Below are 20,460 nucleotides of genomic sequence, written 5' to 3' on the forward strand. Positions count from 1 at the left end.
CTATTTCCCAAAATCTTGTTTGTACTGTTCTCTGGCAAGTATGGGGAGCAGTGGCTGGAGACATCTCCCCAGAATGCCACCTCTGGCCAAATGCTTTTGAAGACAGACTTCCAGGAGCAGATTGGTATCTTCCCTACTAACCCCAGGGGAACTGGAGATGTTTCTCCAGAGACAGGATAGACCAAACTGGTGAGACTGGATTTTGCTCTGTGCAGCTCTTACCCGTCTTCTTGCAGCTTTGCCCTGTCTGTATAGCACACGAGATGAGAACAAAGCCATAGGGCTAAACCCACAAGCAACACCGGTATCTACTATCATCCCTTTGAAACAGAGAGCACTGGGGAACAAGCTATTAACCACAGGGTATCCCAAGATTAATATTTTTTGAAAGTATCTCCTTCCCGGGAATATTCCTTGTGAGTGGTCCAAAGAATTATGTTTCCTTTTAAAAGAAGTCCTTTAATTTATATTCTAAGGCATGCATTCAAAAGATTTCATTTACCCTGAGCTATGAAATTAAGTTTAACCAAAATTTCGGACTGGTTATTTATGTGACTGTGCAGTTCCACCACACAGTTACTGTTTTAGCAGTGCAGTGATAGCTTTGAGTTCAGTAGATCTTGGTGAGCGTCCTAAGCTTTTCTTTCAGGCTATAAAGGATCCACATCCTTTGAACCCCCACAAAGGAGATTAGAAGTAATCATAACAATTTTGTGTAAAAGTCAGAATGCACCCCATTTTCCTGCAACTTCTCAATGCATCCTGCTACCAGCTGCCAAAATAAGAGGGAGGAAAAAATGGACCCGGGCAGGGTGTTTGTCTTGGAGATGCTGAACGCAGCAACCACAATCATAACCCAGAAAGCAAATGCCTTGTGAGCACTGTTTCCATTTTATTTTCCAGACCCTGTGTTCATCTCGCATCTCTACCCCATTTGTTGCTAGCCACATGCTATCTTGCATCATGTGTATCTAATTTCCAAGTGACACTGTGGGCCTTGATTGTAATATGTTCACTACGTCCTCTCTTGCTTGGTGTTCAGCAATACATCGTCACCGGTAGCGTACTGCCGGCTCTCTCTGCACTCTTTCTCCACCTAGCTGAGACGGTGCTTTCCATTTCAAGCATTGCAGCTGGGATAAGCTATACAAAAAGAATAAAAAGAGAAATACCTATCCGAAGACAGCTAGGACGCTACAGATTAAGCTGCTTTGATTACAGTCACTAAATATACTTTGGTTTTTCATGTGAAATACCAAAAGGAATCTGTTGGAGACCCCCAAGTCCCTTGGGTATGTTCACGCTCCTCTTACTACCCAGAGTACAAGCTCTAAAAGGCTGCCAGTGAAATCCAGGCCCTTGTAGCCTCTTGAGAATATTTTTTCCTATAAAGCTGCAAAACCGTCAGCAAATAGCCTTGTACGATAACTCAGAGGTAGACGCGCAGGGGAGGTTGCTGAAAAAGTCTTGGGTAGTTAGGAAGAATTAGTCTCGTGTTAGAAAGCTTGTTCCTCAGTCTGGTTTGCCTGGAAGCTGAAGCACCCACAGTGTGTCCTTCCCATCTCCCGGCACAGCAGCAGCTGTTACGGACAGTCGCAGTTTGGAGCACGAGCAAGCCGAGGGAGGTTTATGTTGGCTTCTTAGGCAGTTCATTGGTTGGACTTGGTGGCTGCGGTTGATCGCTCTTGGTCTGGCTTGCAGGAGGCGGCCATGTGGTCTTCTGATGAAGATGGCTGAAAATAAATATGGTTTATGTAGTTTTGGAGAAGGATGTGGAGGATAACATGACGACAAAACCTGGTTATTTAGAAAAGAGGAGTCCATGGATCTTGCATGGCTAGTGGATTGTGCTGGCAATCAGTTTTGTCTGAAAATGCTTTTCATAACCTACAAATCATGGTTTGCAAATGTTTGCTTTGTACCTGACTATAAAACAGTGCTGGCAGATCTTCAGGTTGAGTTAAGGTGATCAGCCAAGACAGTGGTAGTAGACATTTAGGTCTCAAAGTGCCCTTTCAGCAGATATCTTTAGGACATGGGTCTGTTAAATATAAGCCATTTAAATAGGTTTTAGGGAAATTCTTAAGATACTGAAGGTCCAAACAAAGCCATGTTGTCCTGCTCTCCTTGGCTGGGACTTCACAGCATCTTGATACCACAACGTAAAAGATTAACACATTCAGTGATGATTTTTCCCTTACTCAGAACTCACAGTGGTCTATAAAAATGCTGGCTAGATAAGCCATAGGACCGTAAATTCCCATGTGGCCAGAAGGAAAAAGAACATTTTAGAAAATAAAAGAGAGATCCAGGAATTCACACCGTACTTCACTGTGCAGGGAGGGAAGCCTCTTGCTGTCTAGGAAGGGACGTATTTCTCTGACACAGCCATCTGGAGGCCTCTACTACGTTATCTGATTAAAAGTTGTCAAGCGAACATTTTTATTAAAAAAACCCCAACAAATCAACAGGAATTTTTAGTGTGTGTATTGTCAATATTACAGACCACATCAGTTTTGACACCTACTCCTTGTAATTTGGGTTTCCTTCAGCAGGCAGGCACTGGTCCCTGTCAGATGGCAAAGCTGCAAATTAAGCACACGGCCAAGTATAAGTGAAGGGTTAGAAAACATGCCCGATGCAAGTAGCACTGCTACATGATGATAATGCACATTTAAATGATTCAGGAACTCTGAAAACGCTGACACGCTCATATATCAGAGGTGCTCCTTAAAGGCTACAATTATTTTCCTTGTGTCTTGTGCTTTGAGACAAAGGCCATGCTGGACCACGGCCACGTTTAGGTGGTGAATAGCATCAAAGAGTAAAGACTGGGCACCTGTTTGGGGCTGAATGCTCACCTGATCGTGAGGAGGAGATCATAAACTCTCCTTTTGCATGGAAGGAGACACGTGGGGTCAAATAACTGCTGCCAAGAAATGTTTATGGACTAAGCTGCTAGTCCCAGACTGGGAAAGTTGATTCAGACTCCCACGGAGCTAGATGCCTTTTCTCCGATTTTCCCCCATCCACAGACGTGCAAGGGGAAAGGAGTCTAGACTGATGTGTACGCCAAGGAAAGAGGGAGATTACTATTCTCCTCTACTCAGCATTGCTGTAGTCGTGCCTGGATGGCATAACGAAGGTTTGGATCCCTGGTTCAAAGCTATGGAGAAACTGGACAGGGTCCAGCAAAGGGAGCCCTGGGGCTCCCAACCTGCAAGGAGGGGCTGGGGAGGGCTGAGAGGCAATCTCACAGCACCCACTCCTAATTCAAGGGCAATTAGAAAGATGTTGGAGCCAAGCTCTTCTTGGCAGTGGCAGACAATATGACTGGGGGCAGTGGCCACATATTGCACCTGGGGGAGTTCAGACTAAATGCTGGGAAAATGCTTTTCACAGAGCATAATGCAGCTCGGGAGCACATTTTCCAGAGAGGCTGTGAATCTCCATCCTTGGAGGCTGAAAGCACAGCTGGCTAAACCCATGACAGATGTGATCTAGCATGCTGGTCCTACCTAGAGCAGAAGATTTGACTCCTGGTCTCCAGCAGTCCCTTTTCAACCAGCATTTCCACGATTTTGTGAAACCATCCTCCTGCCTGTTAGGTTTTTTTCCCCTGGATAAATGCCTTTCCTCTGGCCCTGGGCACAAGTCACACCCTTTGACTCCCTACACCGCGAGTCTGCATCTCAGATTGAAAGATGAGTCACATGGATACATGGAGAGCAATTACATCTTGGTTAGCATGAGGGAATCAGGTACACGTATGGGAGGCTTAACTGGTATGGCAAAAAAAAGATGTAACGTGGTGGAAACCGTAAATAACACTAACAGATATCCTTGAGACTTGTTTGGATTCAGGTTTCTCCAGTCAATTTAGTGCTTACCGTCCTTGTTGGAGAGGATTGGCGCTAGCAGTTCTTTAGCTTCTGATAGCAAAAGGTCAACAAGATCTGAAGATGGAAGAGATGTATCTGAGACTGCGTCTGTTTTATCCTCTTCTGTTTCACTGTTGACTCTTATAAATATGGAAAGTGCCATCAATACTTCTATCATAGAATGGTCATTGAAAATCCTGGCCAGCCTCTCGTGAAGGATATTCTATGTAAATTCTGTGAATTCAGGGGAGGTTGCCTCTCTATCGCTCAACAGCACAGGAGACTCTTTTAGACATGCTTGCATCATTGTGTTACAGACAGAGATCAACGTATTTTTTAGAATTTCTCAAAAACATTTTTCCTTCATTATGTTAGAAGTAACCATCTTGGAAACTTTTCCATCATTCTTAGAAACTGTCTTTTTTAAAGAGGCTGATCATTATCAATGGGACAGTGACCTTTCAATGACTTAATCAGTGAAAAACACGTGTAGAGTTGTGATACAATTTTTTTCCAAGTGACAGGAGAGAAATTCAGGTTGAAGGGGAGTCCAGAAGCCTGAACTCTATTTCTGCAACCATTCATGCAGTTGAGAGCCATGCTAGCTCTTTGCTTAGGCTCAGTTACTGTAACTGCTAATAAAAAAGGACATGGTCCTGAAGCCAAAGCCTGACTCATGTTTGGAAAAGCAGATGGCTCAAAACTCTACTTCTTTGAAACAACCTGCTTAGGGTCTCTGCTAACAAAAGCAAGTTAACCAGCGGAGTGTTTCAGCTACTCACTCCCAAAAAAAGCCTGAACAGAGGCCAACCCCCCCAAGTACCAACCCACCAGCAGCTTCTACATCATGTTTCTCCCATGGTTTCACTTCCAAAGCGACAGTATGTTTAGAAACTCTGGGTAGGTTATGTGTGAATCACCCTCCCCTGAGAAAGGTCAGAAAAGGACATTTCATGTTGCTGTTCGCAGTTCCCAGAAGCCATCTCTTACCTTTTCCCATCTGGTAAATGACTGGGTGTGCTCAGGACCTTGTGAACGTTCTGCCATGCAACAACAACAACAAAAAAAAAAAGACAAGAGAGGGGGAAAAAAAAAAGGTTTCAAACTTGTAGGAATGAATAATTCCTGAGAACAAACCCCATGGGTTTTTCCTGGTGATCAGATTTAATATGACAGTAATCAGCTTCTGCTTATTCATTGCCCTTGAAGCGAATATCTCAAGGCCTTTTGCAACTCGAGCAACATTCACAGCCTATGCAAATAGAGAGACACATCTAAATTATACATTTTAATACCAACACTCAAATATATGAAATGTAACGTAAAAAATACTCTTCCAAAGAACAATTTTGCAGGCTACGTTTCAGTGACCCTTGATCATGGTTACTAGCAATCCCTGGTTTCTGGATTGTACCTGCATCCGTAAGCTCTCGTTACCACGCACGGTTAGTGAATTCTCAAACACTACTGAGGGATGTATAAAAAAGGAAGATATTTTGCTCCAGCAGTCAAAATCCTGTGATGTTTGACCCTGGGGCCAAGTCAAATCCATTTCCAAAGTCCAGCCCCAAACCGCGCAGGCACCAGCACATCATGCTGCAGGTCTAGAGGCATTTTAATTCTTCTTTTTCTGAAGCCGAGGACACAGCATCTACACTTCCTTGCACTCTGCTGTTTCCTATTGATTTCAAGAGCTCTTGGGATAGGCTACTAGTAGCTGTAGCAGATATGCTGAATATTAACGATCCCGTGCCGGCCAGTTTACTAATTACACAAGCTTGTATTCCCAACACAGGTAGTAAAGTGGAAGAATAGTCAATTAAAAGACTAAAGCAATTATGTGTGCAATTTTGCAGGAAACCCAGGGAAAAAAAAGCACTGGAAGAGCAAAACTGCTCTTCGAGTTCACATTTGTTGTGTAGAGAACCCAACCATCCAGTTATACAAAGGGAAGGTTAAAACTTTTGATTTCGACCATCATGTCCAACAGAGTTCCTGGAGCAGCCTCAACCGGAGCATCATGGGGGGACCGGTGAGCCAGGGACAGCAGAGTCACCAGGCAAAACCTGCACCATGGTGTTTACATAGCTCGTGGGTATATAAGTATATATGAGTTCATTCCCTAGTTTCTCCTAACCAACAGACAGTGCCTTTTAAGGATGAGATAGAATTAAAAAAACCCAACAACCCTCTCTTGCCTACGGAGCAGGAAGTTATTTGGACTTGCAAAATCACCCTTAAGGTAAGAGGCCACAGCGATGCCACCAGCACCAGGGGCGGTTCAGCACTTCACCTGCACAAACAGGAGCAGTTTCCTATTGCAGATCTCCAGGCGCTTCCGTGAGACTTCTGATTTTCGTAACTGGCCGTCAGCCAGGGACAACTGTCTTTTCAGTTCCAGGATGTCCTCCTGAGACGGGGACGGAGGAAGAAGAGAAAGGGGGTGATGACGCTCCAGCCTTGGCTTTTGGAAACACCAGTTTATGGTATTTGCTACAAACAGAAACCCACTGTCCTTTTGGAAGGGACAGTGGAAATTATACAGATTATAACACAGACCTAGAGACCATGCTGGCCTTGTGGTCATACACAGCAAACGATGTATGTGCTACGTTCATCTTCTCCTTTATAAATAGAAGAAGGGCCAGGAGGGTCGTGGGTTTTTTCCCAGGCTGAGGGGTTGCATTACCTCTATTTCAGAGACGTGTTTTGCTTTCTTCCCTGCCAACTGCATCTTCAGTTCTGCAATTTCAGCTTCCAGCAAGTGGATCACTTCCTCATAGTCCTGTTCCGCGCTGTGAGCCTGTTTCTGCACAACCTCTGCCATTTGCAGTTTGCTGTGCAGCGTTCGGTTCTCGAAGAGGAACCCCAGTGCTTTCTGGAAGCAGTGAGATGTTCTGGTCAATGCACCACATCCCCCTTCAGCTGACAACCACCAAAACCACCCCAAGGCCCCCAGCAATCTCTTCACTAACCTGGTTCAGTCTCTGAAGCTCATCTTCCATTGACTTCTTGCTGTTCTCCACCTCTTTCAGGAGAGACTACAGAAAATATTTTCACTGTATTAGAAGCAACAGGCAATAGGACATTGTCTAGAAGATGCCCTGGTCTTGTAACCCCCACCCACCAAGATAATATTTTACAGAAGGAGTCGTATGCACTCTCCCCCACCCCAGAGCTTTTTGGGCTGTGACCTGCATGCCTGCAGAAATCCACCCAGACACCGCCATGGAGCTAACAGCCACGCCGGCAATCTGCAGCTAGGTCAGGATGGGGGGGACAGGTGGTGCTTCTGTTACTCAGGACTTGAATTATTTGTGAGACACATTTTTGTATTTTTAAGTATATTTACTCACTGCTAAAAAGTGGCTGCATACTATCTAGTATAAATAAATTTTCATTTGAGGTTGAGAGCGAGAAAGAGACAATTAAGGAGGGACAAGGGTGAGAGTCTCCTTTGTAACGAGGAACGTGCGGAATGCAAACTGGTGACTTCTTAAGAGGGACAGGCTACACCATTACCCTCGCGTACGACTACAGCGAGCTACAGCAGAAAGCATCAGCCAAGAAATCTGCCCAGAGGAGAGGCTCCACCTTTAGCCTTCGGACTTCTTGCCGCAGATCCATCATTTCCAGTTGCAGCTGCTCCAGCTCCTCGTTGCCATTACAGCTGAGAGAGTCGAAGGTCTGCAAGGCAGAGGGACAGACAGCATCACGCACCACTGACAATTTACCAAAATCATGGGGCTACATGGCAGGCATATTTTTTGCTGTACCCACAGTAACGATGAATCAAAATGACTTTGAAAAGCAGTCAGCGTTTTTATGCAACAGATCAAAAGGCACATCAAATAATTCAACTGCAGGGTTGGGGTTTTTTTTTTCACCCCACAGGATTTCTGATCCCTGACGTAGCGGGAATAGATGTGCTACAAGGGATTTTCATTTTGTGAATCAGGTGAAATTAGTTGGAATTGGTTAATTATGGCTAATTTTCCTTCTGCATCACTGCCAGGCTACTTCCTTCATATCACCATAGATATTGTTATTTCCTTGTTAAAAATGAGAAGTTTGAGGGTTTTTGATAGCATTTCCTATAATCTAAATGATTAATGGATAGTTCTAACTCTAGAACAACCAGAAAATGCTCATTTAGCTATTCCTGCCTCAGAATTTCATGGATTTCAGGTAGAAGATTCATGGATTGAAAGTAGCAGAGCATTGGACTGACTGACCGGAGAGTGAAAAGCCGATGTATCCAGCAAACTGGCCACTTCGTGCTGCGTGAAGAGCATGGAGCTGGAATCCAGACCAGCCTGGTCCAGCTCCTCCTGCATCAGATCCCTGAGTGCTTGGAGAAGATCTGTGGGAAAGAATCAGTTTTTAACAGGCTACAAGGGGAAAGCGCTGCGTGTTAGGAGAAAATGCCACCGATTTTGGGGACGTGCACTGACTGCCAAGCAGAGCAGGTTTGAAGATGCCAGGCAGTCTTCTCAACATTCCTTGGTTCTTTGGCAATCCCATCAAGCTTAAATAATTTCTTCAGTCTTTACCAGACTCTTGTTTCTTATCCAGTTTAAAAAAAAAAAAATCAGCTTTTAAAAAAACCCAGATATTTTCACAGCAGAGTTTTCAGAATTGCAGTTCTCAGAGTTTTAAAATTTTAAGCCAAAACCACATTTCTCTGACAAAAGGCACCCGCCTGCCTGCTGGCATTTCTCATGTTGCTGATTTAAACAAAAAACTCAATGACTTCAGCACTTAGAAAAAGCTTTAAATTGACAAGTCTGAAGATCCAGATTTGCTTTGCTTTTGGGTATGGAGGAAAGCACGGTGCAAGGGGCTGCGTGGGACAGACGGGAGCCGGTGCAGTGGAGGGCAGGCGACACCGTGGTCCCAGCCTGGGGCTGCAGCAGGAACCAGAGCTTTTACCGCAAGAGCAGCATCTTCGCTGCCAGCATTTTAGCAAAATACCCCTAATCATCCTTATTCCTATTGCCACAAACTCCGAAGCCAGTCGCTCTTAGGAGAGGCGCACGGTTCCATATCCCATTGCTCGCTCTGCGCAAAAACATCCATCCAAGAGGCGTTGTGCTTTGCAAGCCTGTTCTGTCTGGTGGGGACGTTCCTGCTGGTGAGGACATTGCTGATAGCTTTGAACTTTTGCGAAAAAACTTCTGGGGAGCAGACCCTATGGGCCAGATATGCTCTGGCAGGTCACAGAAAGCAGAGCAGGCTTTCATTTCTTGCATGTCCTCTGACCGGCTCTTACTTGACAAGCTGGGGGTTAAGGAAGGTAAGCCCTCGCACCGACTTTCTTGTATTTTCATTTTACATATGCTTCTACCAAATCTTCTTTTGTATTTGTGACTTTTCTTGGCTGGTTTTGAGGCTAAATCAATACCTAGGCAGGTGTCTTACCTGCCACCCTTGAGCAGATGCCCCTCTCCTTTCTCAGCCTCCAGCAAAGCTACACAAAATGGAAAAAGCCCGTCACGCGCAGAGCTGCCCGCTCACCTCCGTAGGCCACCGTCCCCTGCGAGTCTGTGGTCAAGCTTTGCCGTAACTGCCTCTTCTTCTCCTCAGTCACATCCAGACCAAGATACTGCAGAACCTTGAGCAGAAACAATGAGCCTTTAAAAAGAAAAATACTGGAAAAGCAACTCTTTGAAGTAGGTGCTGGGAGGACACTTGGTGCTGGGTTTTCTCCTGGGAGTGATTCTCCAGGCAACATCTTCCAAAGGAGCAGGCTTGGGCTGGATTTCCAGTCTCTCCTTTCCTATGCGTGTACAGAAATGTCTGTTCCTGAAGACAGGGACACGTTCACATCCCTCCAAGAACATTTTATACAGACTGCAAACAGATTTGCAGCTATGACAAACTGTCAGGAGCTTTATCAAAACCCTGTGGAGCTGTAGCAAGGCCCAGCTGCCAATAGCTCAGCCTCTTCTCTTTCCCTTACTGCCCAGGAATTCTGTTTAGGACCGAGAAGATGGAAGCTATTCACAGAACATTTCTTGTGGCAACAGGAGACATTCAAACATTTTGCTTCTTCATTACACCTTTTGCTCTCTCGTTACACCTGATGCCCTGTCTTCTACTGATATTTATCAATTCAGCCCCAGGGCACCACAAAGAAGCAGATAAACCCACGCAAACCCCACTTCGCTGCTGGCAGCAGCAAGTAAGAGCTTTTAAAAGACAAAGTCAAGCTCAGCAGACTCTGGGAAAGAGCCCAAGTTAAACATTCCCCTGTCCCAGGCTGCACCCGTGGCTCCTGCTCACGCATGTACAGCACCTCCCGCATGGTCCCCTGGAAGGGGGCTGGGGATGAGGCCGTGCTCGTGTTTCGGTCACCAGCAAGCCCATGGGACCCATCTGCTCTCACGTGCTGCCTGCGAGGCCCATTTGAGTCCCACCTCCCGCCCCTCTGCCCACCACCCCTGCACAAGGCAGTGCTGCCAGCTCCGGGGCTTGGGCATGCCATGATCCTCAGTCTGCAGATGTTGCCGTCTGGTGCGGGCCACCCCAAAACCACCTCAGATGCGTGCCGGTCGGTGTGCATGTCCTGACCCTGGCACTGCTGCAGCTGCTTGCTCATAACACTGGCTTTTAAAAGGGAAAGCCAAGCGTCCCTGCTCCTCCCACCAAAGAAGAGCTGCTTTTATACCCATGGCGAGCGGAGGTCGCTGCGAAAACGCAATCCTAAATCCCGCTTCAGGAGAATTATGCAGGCTTAGAGGAAAAGTTCCTGCTTGCGTGCTGTCCTCCCGGGAGGCGAGAGCAGCCGAAGGGCGACCGCTGCATCTGCCGTGGGGTGGCAGCAGATGCTCGTGACATCGGGTCCTCCTCGGATCCCCCCGGGCCTGCAGAAGGGGCTGCATTCCCACGCTGCCCCCCGCGCCCCAAATCCGGCAGTGCCCCGGGGGGGGAGACAGTGACACATGCACCCCAAAACCAGACTGGGGGCACGGCCCCTCGAGGGCACTCTGCCCTTCACCCGGGTCTTCCTGCCCTTTGGTGGTGCCTGTGGAATATATTTTCCATAAAATGATGAAAGGAGCAGCAGTTTGGGCTGGATCCCTGGTGTGATATCTCATATTTCAGCCTTCCCTCGCCCACACCAGGCTGCCCGAGGTCACCCCAGCAGCGATGCCAGCACCAGAAAGTTTGGAGGGCAGCTGCCTGCACCTACAGCACCTGAGTCGAATGCATTGCATCCAAGGGAAATGCAAATGCCAGAAGGAGACTTCTGGAGCTCCCCAGAGCGTGGAGAAATAGCCAAGGTGAGCCAAGGTGTGTTTAAATGCCCCTCTGGACACAATTGGGACATTTTGCTATGCCTTCTTCTCCCTTTTTACCTTTAGAGGCTAGACCCAGCCTCCAGCAAACTCAACCGAAGAGTTGAGACCCATTTTTTATTCCAGACTCCTGATAATAAATACAGTTTGGTGGCTGACTCTTTTGCCTTTATCTCAAAAATCAGATTAATTAATTGTAGCACATGAGCGGTGTGATGCTAATAAGGAAAGCAATGTTCTGAGCACCGCGGCTGGCTTTGCACTCCACATCGCCTGGGCTATTGCTATTCCCAGCACAGCCCAGTCGGTATCCTAGAAGGGTGAAGGGGAGTTAGACTGGAGCAGGCTGGTCAGCAGAAGATGGTGTACGTGTAGATTAGAGCGCTCATCAAGTGCTACAGCTTTAGTCTGTGCAAACAGGCAGGCTGGTTCTCTTCGACTGTATCTATTCAGGTTTGCATTTTTTAATCCCTCCAAAAAACAAGCGACATTAGTCACCCCCATGCTGGTACCTGGGCTAGTCCTCACATGCCTGACTGCGACATTGGTGCAAGAATCAAAGCGGAAAGGTCTCAATCAGTTCTTTCACAGAAAAGCAATACAAGGAGACCATTCACACAAGCTTAACGTGGCAGCTGGATGCAAGGAGGTATCACGTCAGTGGACTGTTTTCTGCATAGTGCACCTTGGGAGAGGATCGAGAGGAGATCTCTCTCTCGGGAGAGGGACCCGTTCCACTTACCAGCTCCAGTTTCCCATCCTTGAGCCGGACATGGGGATCCAACGCTACTTTTGGTTTGGTGCCTGAAGCTGCTTTATGATTAGATGCTGAAGCAGGTGCTGAAAAGCCAAAAATAAATGTTAATGGAAGAGTACTTGGGTAGAGGAAAGAGGTGCCTGCAAAGCAAAATTCAGAATTCTTGTTGCATGAAATATGTGTGCAGCAGGCCAAAATCAAAGACCACGATTTACTAAAACTGGTCCTGGAAGGCTGGATTAGGGCACTGTTGGAAAGACAGGATACTGGGGCAAACCCTTACTGAAACTGGGCTTCTGCATGGTTTAAAATGGGATGTTTCATCCAAGGACCTAGGGACTGCAAAAATAGCCCTTTGGAAATTTCCAATCACAATTTTTTTGTGGAGTCTTGGGGTCTGTAATTATGATGATCTATTAAAAAAAAAAAATCTCCCTGGCTCTGGTCTTCTCTAATTGATTAAGCAAAACTGAAACCCAACGTACTATAAAATGCAGCCTTGGCTTTCACAACACCCATGGAGAAGGGAACCGACAGATTCAAAGCAATGTGGAAAACCACCGGTGCGAGACTTTTTCCCTTCCCAATACTGCAAAAAGCCTTGAACCCTTTTCCCTCAGTCGGGCAGGCAGGGTTTTTTGGGTTGGAGCCACATGCATCGCGAGGCAGACACAGAGGGAGAAAGAGGCAGAAACGGCAGCTGCTTTGCCGGTGAAAAGCTGTCCTGAGATCAGAAGAGCCAGCTGCTGACAGCTGGCTTGTCATTACTGGCACTGCCTTCGCAGCAGAAATGGTACCGAGCACAAGCCCTGCTGCCACTTGTGCTCCTCCGTCCCTGGAGGGAACCCCACCTTTCCCTTACGAGTAACCCTTGTCCATAAGAAACTGTGACATTTCCTGGGAAAAGGGCTGCAGAAGGCACTGCTGGCTCAGGAGCTGCCCTGCCAGGCTCCAGAAAGGTGCAGGGCTGCTGTGCCGGCAGCCTGGCCACCTGCCTGCCCCTGCTCACCCTCGAGCCATCAGCCCAGGTCGGTGACAAAATTCCTTCTCATGCCAATGGCACAGGATTTGCAATTTCTTTCACCTGGCTGGGATCTGATTAACACCACGGGAAGCCCTGTCTTGCTGAGTAACGCTGCTTCTCCTGACCCTCTCACCGCATCCTCCTCAACCATCGAGGCGGAGACCAGGCGCAAGGAGAAGGCAGCGAGAAGCAGCAGAGGTGCTGCACAAGCATAATCCTCCTAACCTGGGTGTTCATCCGCTCTGCTAACGCCAGCAGCTGTGGAGCAGCAAGAGGTAGTAAATGGGTTTGCTGGATCGGCCACCAACACTTTGCTCTCCAAGTTCAAGGGCAGAGCTGTTACCCTTTGATGCATGGCTAATCAGGATTAGCTCCACGTGGCTTTGCTGTCAGCTCCGGACACAGAGGTATCCAGGGCATCCATCAGGCACCCACAGAGAGGCAGTCACTGGCCAGGGCTCCAAGCCCGGCCACTGCTCTTTCAAAGCCAGTTGTCTGTTTTCATGGATGACAACACTGACACAAAGCCTCCTCAGCATTTCACGTTAAAAAAACCCGCGTGTAATGAAATCCCCTAGCTAAGTCAGGAAGCGATTAGGTCATTGCTATTTGCTGGATTGCCTACATGACCCAGGGCTTTGCTCCCCGTCACTGGGAGCTCTGGCTGTCAGAGGTGGCCACCTAAGAGCCTACGTGAAATCAAGGGTGCAGGATGCTCGGGGCAGGGAGGACAGGCCAAGGGCAGTCCCTGTCCCGGGGTCTCTGCAGTGCAGAGCACGGAAGGGGAAGGCTGACGGCTGCGGAGCTCGCCCAAGGTGAGACAGGCATCCCTGCGAGCAGAGCGCTGACGCACACCCAGCCCAGCACCGTCTGCTCCCTGTCTCTCCCGCTAATCCCAGGTATAGACTAAACACAATTTACTTTGCAATGCTCGCTCGTAGCCTTCCAGATGGAAATTACAACACAGTATAGGGATTTGCAAGCGGGGCCGGTGCCTCGGCAGTGCACGGGGAAGGAAGGGCCGTCGGACTTGCAGCCGTGAGAATGATGGGCAGCGCTTGCTAGGGACTCGCTAGGAAAAGCCCATCTTTTCCTCGGGGCAGGAGTAACCTCCATATCATAAAGATACGGGGTACCTGGCTGGAAGTCACCTCCCTGGACACGGGATCAGGGGGGTTATTGAGGTTTCCTGCAATTCCTAAGGGACCCGTGAAGCTGCCGGGTGATTTGCGTTCAGCCCCCGTTGCTGCCATCCTGTCGGGTGAGCAGAGCAGGTCTCTCCCACAATGGGAAGAGCTCAGGAGAGGACTCAGGGCATGGAGAGAAAACACAGCATGGAAAAGCAAGCAAATAGTGAAGCTTGGATGTAGAGAGAAACCTGACAATCACAACCATAAGCAATTTCCCAGTTTGACCAACTGAGGGCATCCTTAATGCCCGTATAACGCCCAGGGTTGCTGCGTGCATTACAACTATCATTAATTGGTTTTCTTTATACTGCGTCTCCAAGGACCACCCATTCCCATCGGAAGGGAGCGTTGCCTGCAATGAGACCTGCTGCATGCAAGTCTGGCCTGATCTTTGCTGCAAGTGAACCACAGGCTGAGAGCGGAAGAAGTTGTCTCCTATGAGTACCTTAGTCCTCGGAATGCCTTAGTAAAGAATTTTACTACTATGGGCAAACACGGACATAGTTACTACCCACTGAGTAAGCCAAGCTGCTACCTTCCCTCTCTCCTAGCAGGCTGAGTCTCAATATCACCCCACTGGATTCCACTACAGCAGTATAAACACTGGTCAAAATTAATTTCACCATCCTCAGCACCGAGGAGCCAAGGCTGTGTTTGTCACCCACGCAAAGAAAACAATTCAGCAGGACTCTTACCTGAGATGGTAAGCTCTGGTGGGCAAATGTCCGGTGACAAAGAAGGCACAGGAAAATGATTTTCACGTCTATTCTAGAAAAAAACAAGGCAAAACGGCACAGACAGTCGCTAAGCAGAATCTGTTGGTGTAAATAAAGAGCAGAAGATAGAGGTGTTCAGGAGAAAGCAACCCATCTGGCCCATAAAGAGCAAAGGCACCACGTACACCTCTGTGCAGATAGGTGTTTCTGGAAGCACGTGGAACAGGCACGTTCCTGAGCCATCACAAAATCTCTGGTCACACACAGGAAAATGAGTTTGTCACGACTGTAACAGTGATTGAGAGCTGAGGGTGGATTTGACCTCGTATGGTTTCTCCACAGAGGTTCTTCCTAAAGCTCTGCATCCAAACCCACCGGTGAGGTCCCGAGTCTGACCGCAGCCAGTTGTGTTGCTTACCCAAAACACGTAATTGTCACAGTGAGCATGACGGGAAGCCGAGACCAGTGCCCGCTCTTTCTCAAGTGCCAGGTCATGGCACTAAGCTGGGAACTTAGATGCAGAGAGGGGCACGGGACTGGTGCTGAGGACATACAGACAGGTAGCACAGGTGCCTGAGCATGCTCTCCCTAGCGTGGAAGCCAAGACCTTGTCAAAAGTTCCATCTTTTAGCAGCAAAGTGAGGAAAGGAGCAATTTGATTCCAGCCAGCAGTGTAATTTAATACAGGCGCACAGCATTACGCAAGCACACCTTCTGCTGGATGATGAAGGATCTAACTATACCACTCAGCTACGCATCTGTGGGCTAAGGCTGACTTTCATAAGCACGTCTGTAGCTTGGTGCGCCCAAAGGCAACATGTATATGACATTCTTGCAAGTCCGTGTTCGCCACGGGGTCTGGAAAGAAAGACGTTTTGTGAACGATGCTTGTATGAACGGAAAATCCAGCCAGGCTTTTCTAAAGGAATTTTATGTGGAATTGGGCAGAACATACACCCGGCATTGCACCAGTCCAGGAGAGGAGCAACAAAGGCACAGAATCCAGCCACGGGCCTAAATTATCGTGAGAGTGGTGTGGTTAAATCCTGTCTCATCACACGCAGCTCGAGCGCTTGCCTCTGCAAACACAGCGTGGAGCTAGGCTTCACAGGAAGAGTGAGCCTGGCTTATCATTAGGCTAGTGAAGAACAGAAATGGGCTGCTTAGGAACGCTGTGGATTCATCCTCATCAGAGGTCTTTAAGAACAAAGAGTTGTTCCTGCCTTTGGGTAGGAGACGAGATCAAACCGACTCCTGAGATCCCTTCCAGCCCTATGACTGGTATTGAATGAGATGCAGGTTGCTATCCGCAGAAGGGTTTTGTTGTTTTAAAACCTGAGACTTCTGAAACAGGTCTGAATGCAGGCCCTGGAGATGAAACTCTTCTCATTACCTCCACAGATCCTTTGCTGTCTCAAACCCAAGACAGAAGATACAATATTTCAGATTTAAAATACCTGGCTGTAAAACAGGGCTACGTACATCAGCATCACAGACTTTCCACTGTCCAGAAGGACTACCGTGGAGTCCCTGAGAAGCGTCTTCTGATCAAAGAAAGATTGCAGGACCGACACCTGTGGTCTTAGATATGAACTTCAACCTACCTCTGGAGACCTCACATGGACCTTCAGTCTGCAGGAACTCAGACCGTTTCCCACAGCCTTTGGAGGTGGCGACGAGATGTTGTTATGAGCTGACAGTCCAGGATGTAACCGTCCCCTTCCAGGAATAAAGGCCACTTCTGTGTTTCCCTCGCGTCTTAAACAAATGACAAATACAAAACATTTTATTAACAAAATAAAAAAGCAAAACTTAAATTTGCAGAACTTCCATGCCTGCGGTTCTTCCTCTGGGATGATCTCACTTAAGCCCACGCAGCCTGCACCAGCGTAGCTGGATCTCCACCAGCCGAGTTGCTGGTTTGAAATTCAATTGTGTTGCAGAACTCTGCTGGACAGCGATAGGGGATATTAATGAGAACCAGAACATTGGGAAGGTCTGGATTACACTTCAGGATGATCCATGCACTCAAGATTTCCTTATATGATCACCTACCAGGCCCATCCTGAAGCATCCTTATGCTTCTTGAAGCCAAACATTGGTATGGTATGAAGGGGTTTTGCCTAAGACTCAACAGCACCGTGATGATGACAGGAAATATGTTACATGCCTACCTGAATTTGGCTTTTGCAATTATTTTTCTGGCCTCTTCGTGTGTGCTACCCACCAAAGAATCTTTATTGATAGCAATTAGTTGGTCACCAGGGCGGAGCCGGCCATCCTAAACAAAGAAGGAGAAAGAGCATTGGGAAGGAACATCCCTCTGCCCAAAGCCTTCTCCTGCAACACCAGTCCTCATTAGTCTGTGCATTGCATTATTCATCTATTCTTAGAAAAGCTGCTTCAGAACAGCTACAGCTTCTAGGAGAGGTCCCCATTGCAAAGTCACTGAGGGTCTCCACGCTGACTTACCTTGTAACAGTCACCATCTGGCATAAGCTCTTGGACATAAATCATGGGGCCATCAGGCCTGTTAGATCCACCACTGATTGTCAGCCCTAAGCCGGAGGATTTTGCTATAGAAATGCTCTGGATTCCTGATTCAATGGAGTAGCTGCAAGGGAGAGATGTTAGCAGGTGACTCAAGGTGATCTGGTTTATTTTCCCATGTCGCTGAACAAACTCTGCCTGGTTTTCTTTCTGCGCATGATCCTTCTAACTTCTCCCAACCTTTTCTGCCTCTGCATCTTTTCTTCAACCCAACCTTGGAAAGAAGAGGTGAGGACTCCCGTTTCTCAGCAGACATTGTTCAGCATTATGAAGATGACTGGCTTGCATAATCCCAAATGCTGGGGAATACTCGTTTGCATTTAGAAAATAGAGAAGAAACTAAAGGTTTAACCAGGATATATTTGGCACTCTTGGTTTTTATAGCCAAAAGCACACAAAGGATCGCGGTGGTTATTGTTTGAATCCAGCTAAATCACCAGACAGCAATTTAGATTGGTCAACTATTAAGCAGCCCTTAGCAAACATCAAAGTGAAGCTCAGGATACACAGCTGACTATGTCTTAACCGAGGTTTGGACTCAAAATTTTGCAAGATGCCCTAAGAAATGAGCCCTTAAGCACCTTTATAGCAATACCCACCACACTGTGAGTTAGTTCCATGGCAGGGGAACGGATGACTCACCCAGACGAGGACGTACTGCCAATGGGGCAGTGATGAAGGTTGGACCCCCCCCTCAAAAGAGCTGCCTGCTAGACAGGACCCAACAGGCCACCAAGACCAGGCCACAGCCGGCGGCTCTGTGCCGGGAGGGAGGTTTAGCAGTTGCAGTAAGTGTTTGTGGGAGCAGAGATTTCACTGACCACCCACGGGCCAGTGGGCAGCATTGCAACGGGGAGGTTTTGGGGAGGGATTCAGTGGGATCTAAGGGTCAGCAAGCCTCTTCCTCCTCATGGGCTGGGTGCAGCTGGCTTTTCTCCTTTTCAGTTTATTTCCACAGCAGCCACTCACCAAACGATCTGCAGTTGCTGGTCCTCCTTGTGTGATCTGATAACTTAAGACGTAATGACAGCTGTGCATCCCATGCCTCACAGTGACGCCAGCGCGTAACCACCCCGTGCTCCCCAGCGATGCCACCCTCAGTGGTCAGACACCCCAGCGACAGAGCAGCGTGTGGCCAGCACCCCTCCAAACCAGCAGCAGACCCCCAGGAGAGCCAGCTGGCTACACGGGTGAAAGGGATTGCATTCACGCAGCACGTGTCTTAGTCTTGCAAAAAATCATTGCTTTAAGAAATAGTTTAGGAAAACGATGTCATGAAATGTAGCATTAACCTCCGTTCAAATCAAAATATGAGACACTATCTGTGGTGAGACTGAATCGTATCTGGGTCCCGTTGCTCAGTGGGGTGGCAGGACCTCAGATGACATTGCGATGAGAGGTCGCAGCCTGGGGACAACCTGCAGAGAGGAAAGGATGGGTAAGGGATGGCAGCCGCGTGCACGAAAAGACCCCGCAGCACGTGGCCCGAGTTACATCCCTGCGGCCGACCACAGCCTGTGATTTCAAATGGCCCATGCTGCTCCCAGGAGGAGACCACTGGGGCCTGGCATCGGCGTGGAGACAAGCAGAACATGGCACAGCATGGCAGCACCGAGCGAGGAGGCCACCAAGCCTCCATTGCAGCCTGGAGCAGGTTAACAGCAGAGCAAGGATGTCTAGTTTGTCCAAACCAGCTGCCAAGCAGATGAGCTGGCCTCTCCTCTGTAAGGGTCTCTCACTCCATGCAAGCAGCTTAAACCTCTGGTGCCAAATATTTGTCCTGTGCAAATCCCTAATAAAGAGCTGGTATTTAGCAAGAGGATTTACTGGTTCTGCAGTGAGGTCTGATTCTCTTTACCAGCGACTTGGCTTGTTTACGCTGGCAAAGAAAGAAAAGCTGCAAGCCCTGGGGACGAATGGTCCCAATTCCAGGACTGTTAACACCCTTCAAGCTGTCCCTCTTGAGAAGGGCAACCCCGAGCACCCTGGAGACGAGACTCCGCAGAAAAACAAGCTCTGCCTGTGCAAACCTCTGACCCTGCTAAATATGAAAGGGACAGATGACCACATGAAAACACATGCTCCGGGAGATGCTCTGGAGACAAAAGGATGCGGTGTCTGTAGGCAACCGCTGTTGACACCAAAGGAAAGGGTGTCGGGAGCGTTTGCATCGAGAGGGCACTGTTTGTGCTCTCGTTGCACGATGTCAACGTGCCAGAAGCAGGGCAATAGAAAACGTGCTCCTGAAACACCTGCCAAAAGCACCACTGGCCTCACAGAAACACTCCGGTCATGACGTGGTCTATAAAGGTGACGCGCAGGGTCCTCGCAGCTGGCTGTAAGCTACGGCTTCTCCCCAGGTTTCAGAGAGGAGGAAGAGGAGCAGTTGCGTGGTTAACCATATTGCAAACATATTGACTGCCTCGATGGGGAACCTTTTCAGCTCTTGGGCACAGGCTTCCCAGGAACAGTCAAGCTGTCACCACAACAAGGACTTCTAGAAGACACCGTGGTCTCCTAGCCACTGTGGTGATGCAATGGTACAGAAGATATGAGGATGAACAAAGCAGTTCTTCACACACTGGAAGTATTCTACTGGATCTACCCCTAAGACAGCGTTAGACATTCGGTGATATCCCCATGACTGACCAAGGGACAGGCTTTGTGCGACCCGTACGTACTGTGCGTGGGGGGGCTGCGCCGGGTTCCCGATGATGGGGCTGTGGGAATTGGCGGGGCTCAGCAGCAGTGGGCTCTGAGAGCGCGAGGAGGAGCCCGAGGATGTACTTTCCAGGTATCGACCTGAACAGCAAAGTCAGAGTCAGTCCAGGGAACGCAAATACTCCAGCATCACCCTCTTCCTCTGCTCTACCACTGAGAGCTGACACCATTTTCCTGGCTTTTTGGGGAAAACCACACGGTATTCAGAAACATGGAGAGGAAACGTTCAGCCTTCTCGGCACAATTCCAGAGTGGGACTGTCACCCTCTGCCAGCCCTACGTCCCTCTGCCATAGGGGAAGGGTTGGCAGCCTTCTGGTG

The 20,460-nt window shown here is 48.3% G+C and overlaps 1 protein-coding gene across 1 annotated transcript in view; it reads right to left on the reverse strand.

Moving 5' to 3' along the window:
• Nucleotides 1–938: 938 nt before the first annotated feature.
• LOC129213298 (syntaxin-binding protein 4-like) overlaps nt 939–20,460 on the reverse strand; it is a 45,649-nt gene continuing 26,127 nt past the window's right edge. Inside the window, exons 7-22 of the mRNA XM_054843081.1 lie at nt 20,101–20,221; nt 17,342–17,483; nt 17,044–17,150; nt 16,474–16,627; nt 14,849–14,921; nt 11,925–12,022; nt 9,399–9,495; nt 8,117–8,244; nt 7,476–7,568; nt 6,857–6,922; nt 6,571–6,759; nt 6,175–6,291; nt 4,872–4,921; nt 3,891–4,021; nt 2,528–2,585; nt 939–1,733 (exon numbers count right to left, since the gene is read on the reverse strand). Coding sequence (XP_054699056.1) covers nt 1,628–1,733; nt 2,528–2,585; nt 3,891–4,021; nt 4,872–4,921; nt 6,175–6,291; nt 6,571–6,759; nt 6,857–6,922; nt 7,476–7,568; nt 8,117–8,244; nt 9,399–9,495; nt 11,925–12,022; nt 14,849–14,921; nt 16,474–16,627; nt 17,044–17,150; nt 17,342–17,483; nt 20,101–20,221 — 1,730 coding nt within the window. The 3' untranslated portion in view covers nt 939–1,627. The remainder of the gene's footprint in view (nt 1,734–2,527; nt 2,586–3,890; nt 4,022–4,871; nt 4,922–6,174; nt 6,292–6,570; nt 6,760–6,856; nt 6,923–7,475; nt 7,569–8,116; nt 8,245–9,398; nt 9,496–11,924; nt 12,023–14,848; nt 14,922–16,473; nt 16,628–17,043; nt 17,151–17,341; nt 17,484–20,100; nt 20,222–20,460) is intronic.

This window comes from Grus americana, chromosome 15 (genome assembly GCF_028858705.1).
Source record: "Grus americana isolate bGruAme1 chromosome 15, bGruAme1.mat, whole genome shotgun sequence".
Lineage (NCBI taxonomy): Eukaryota > Metazoa > Chordata > Aves > Gruiformes > Gruidae > Grus > Grus americana.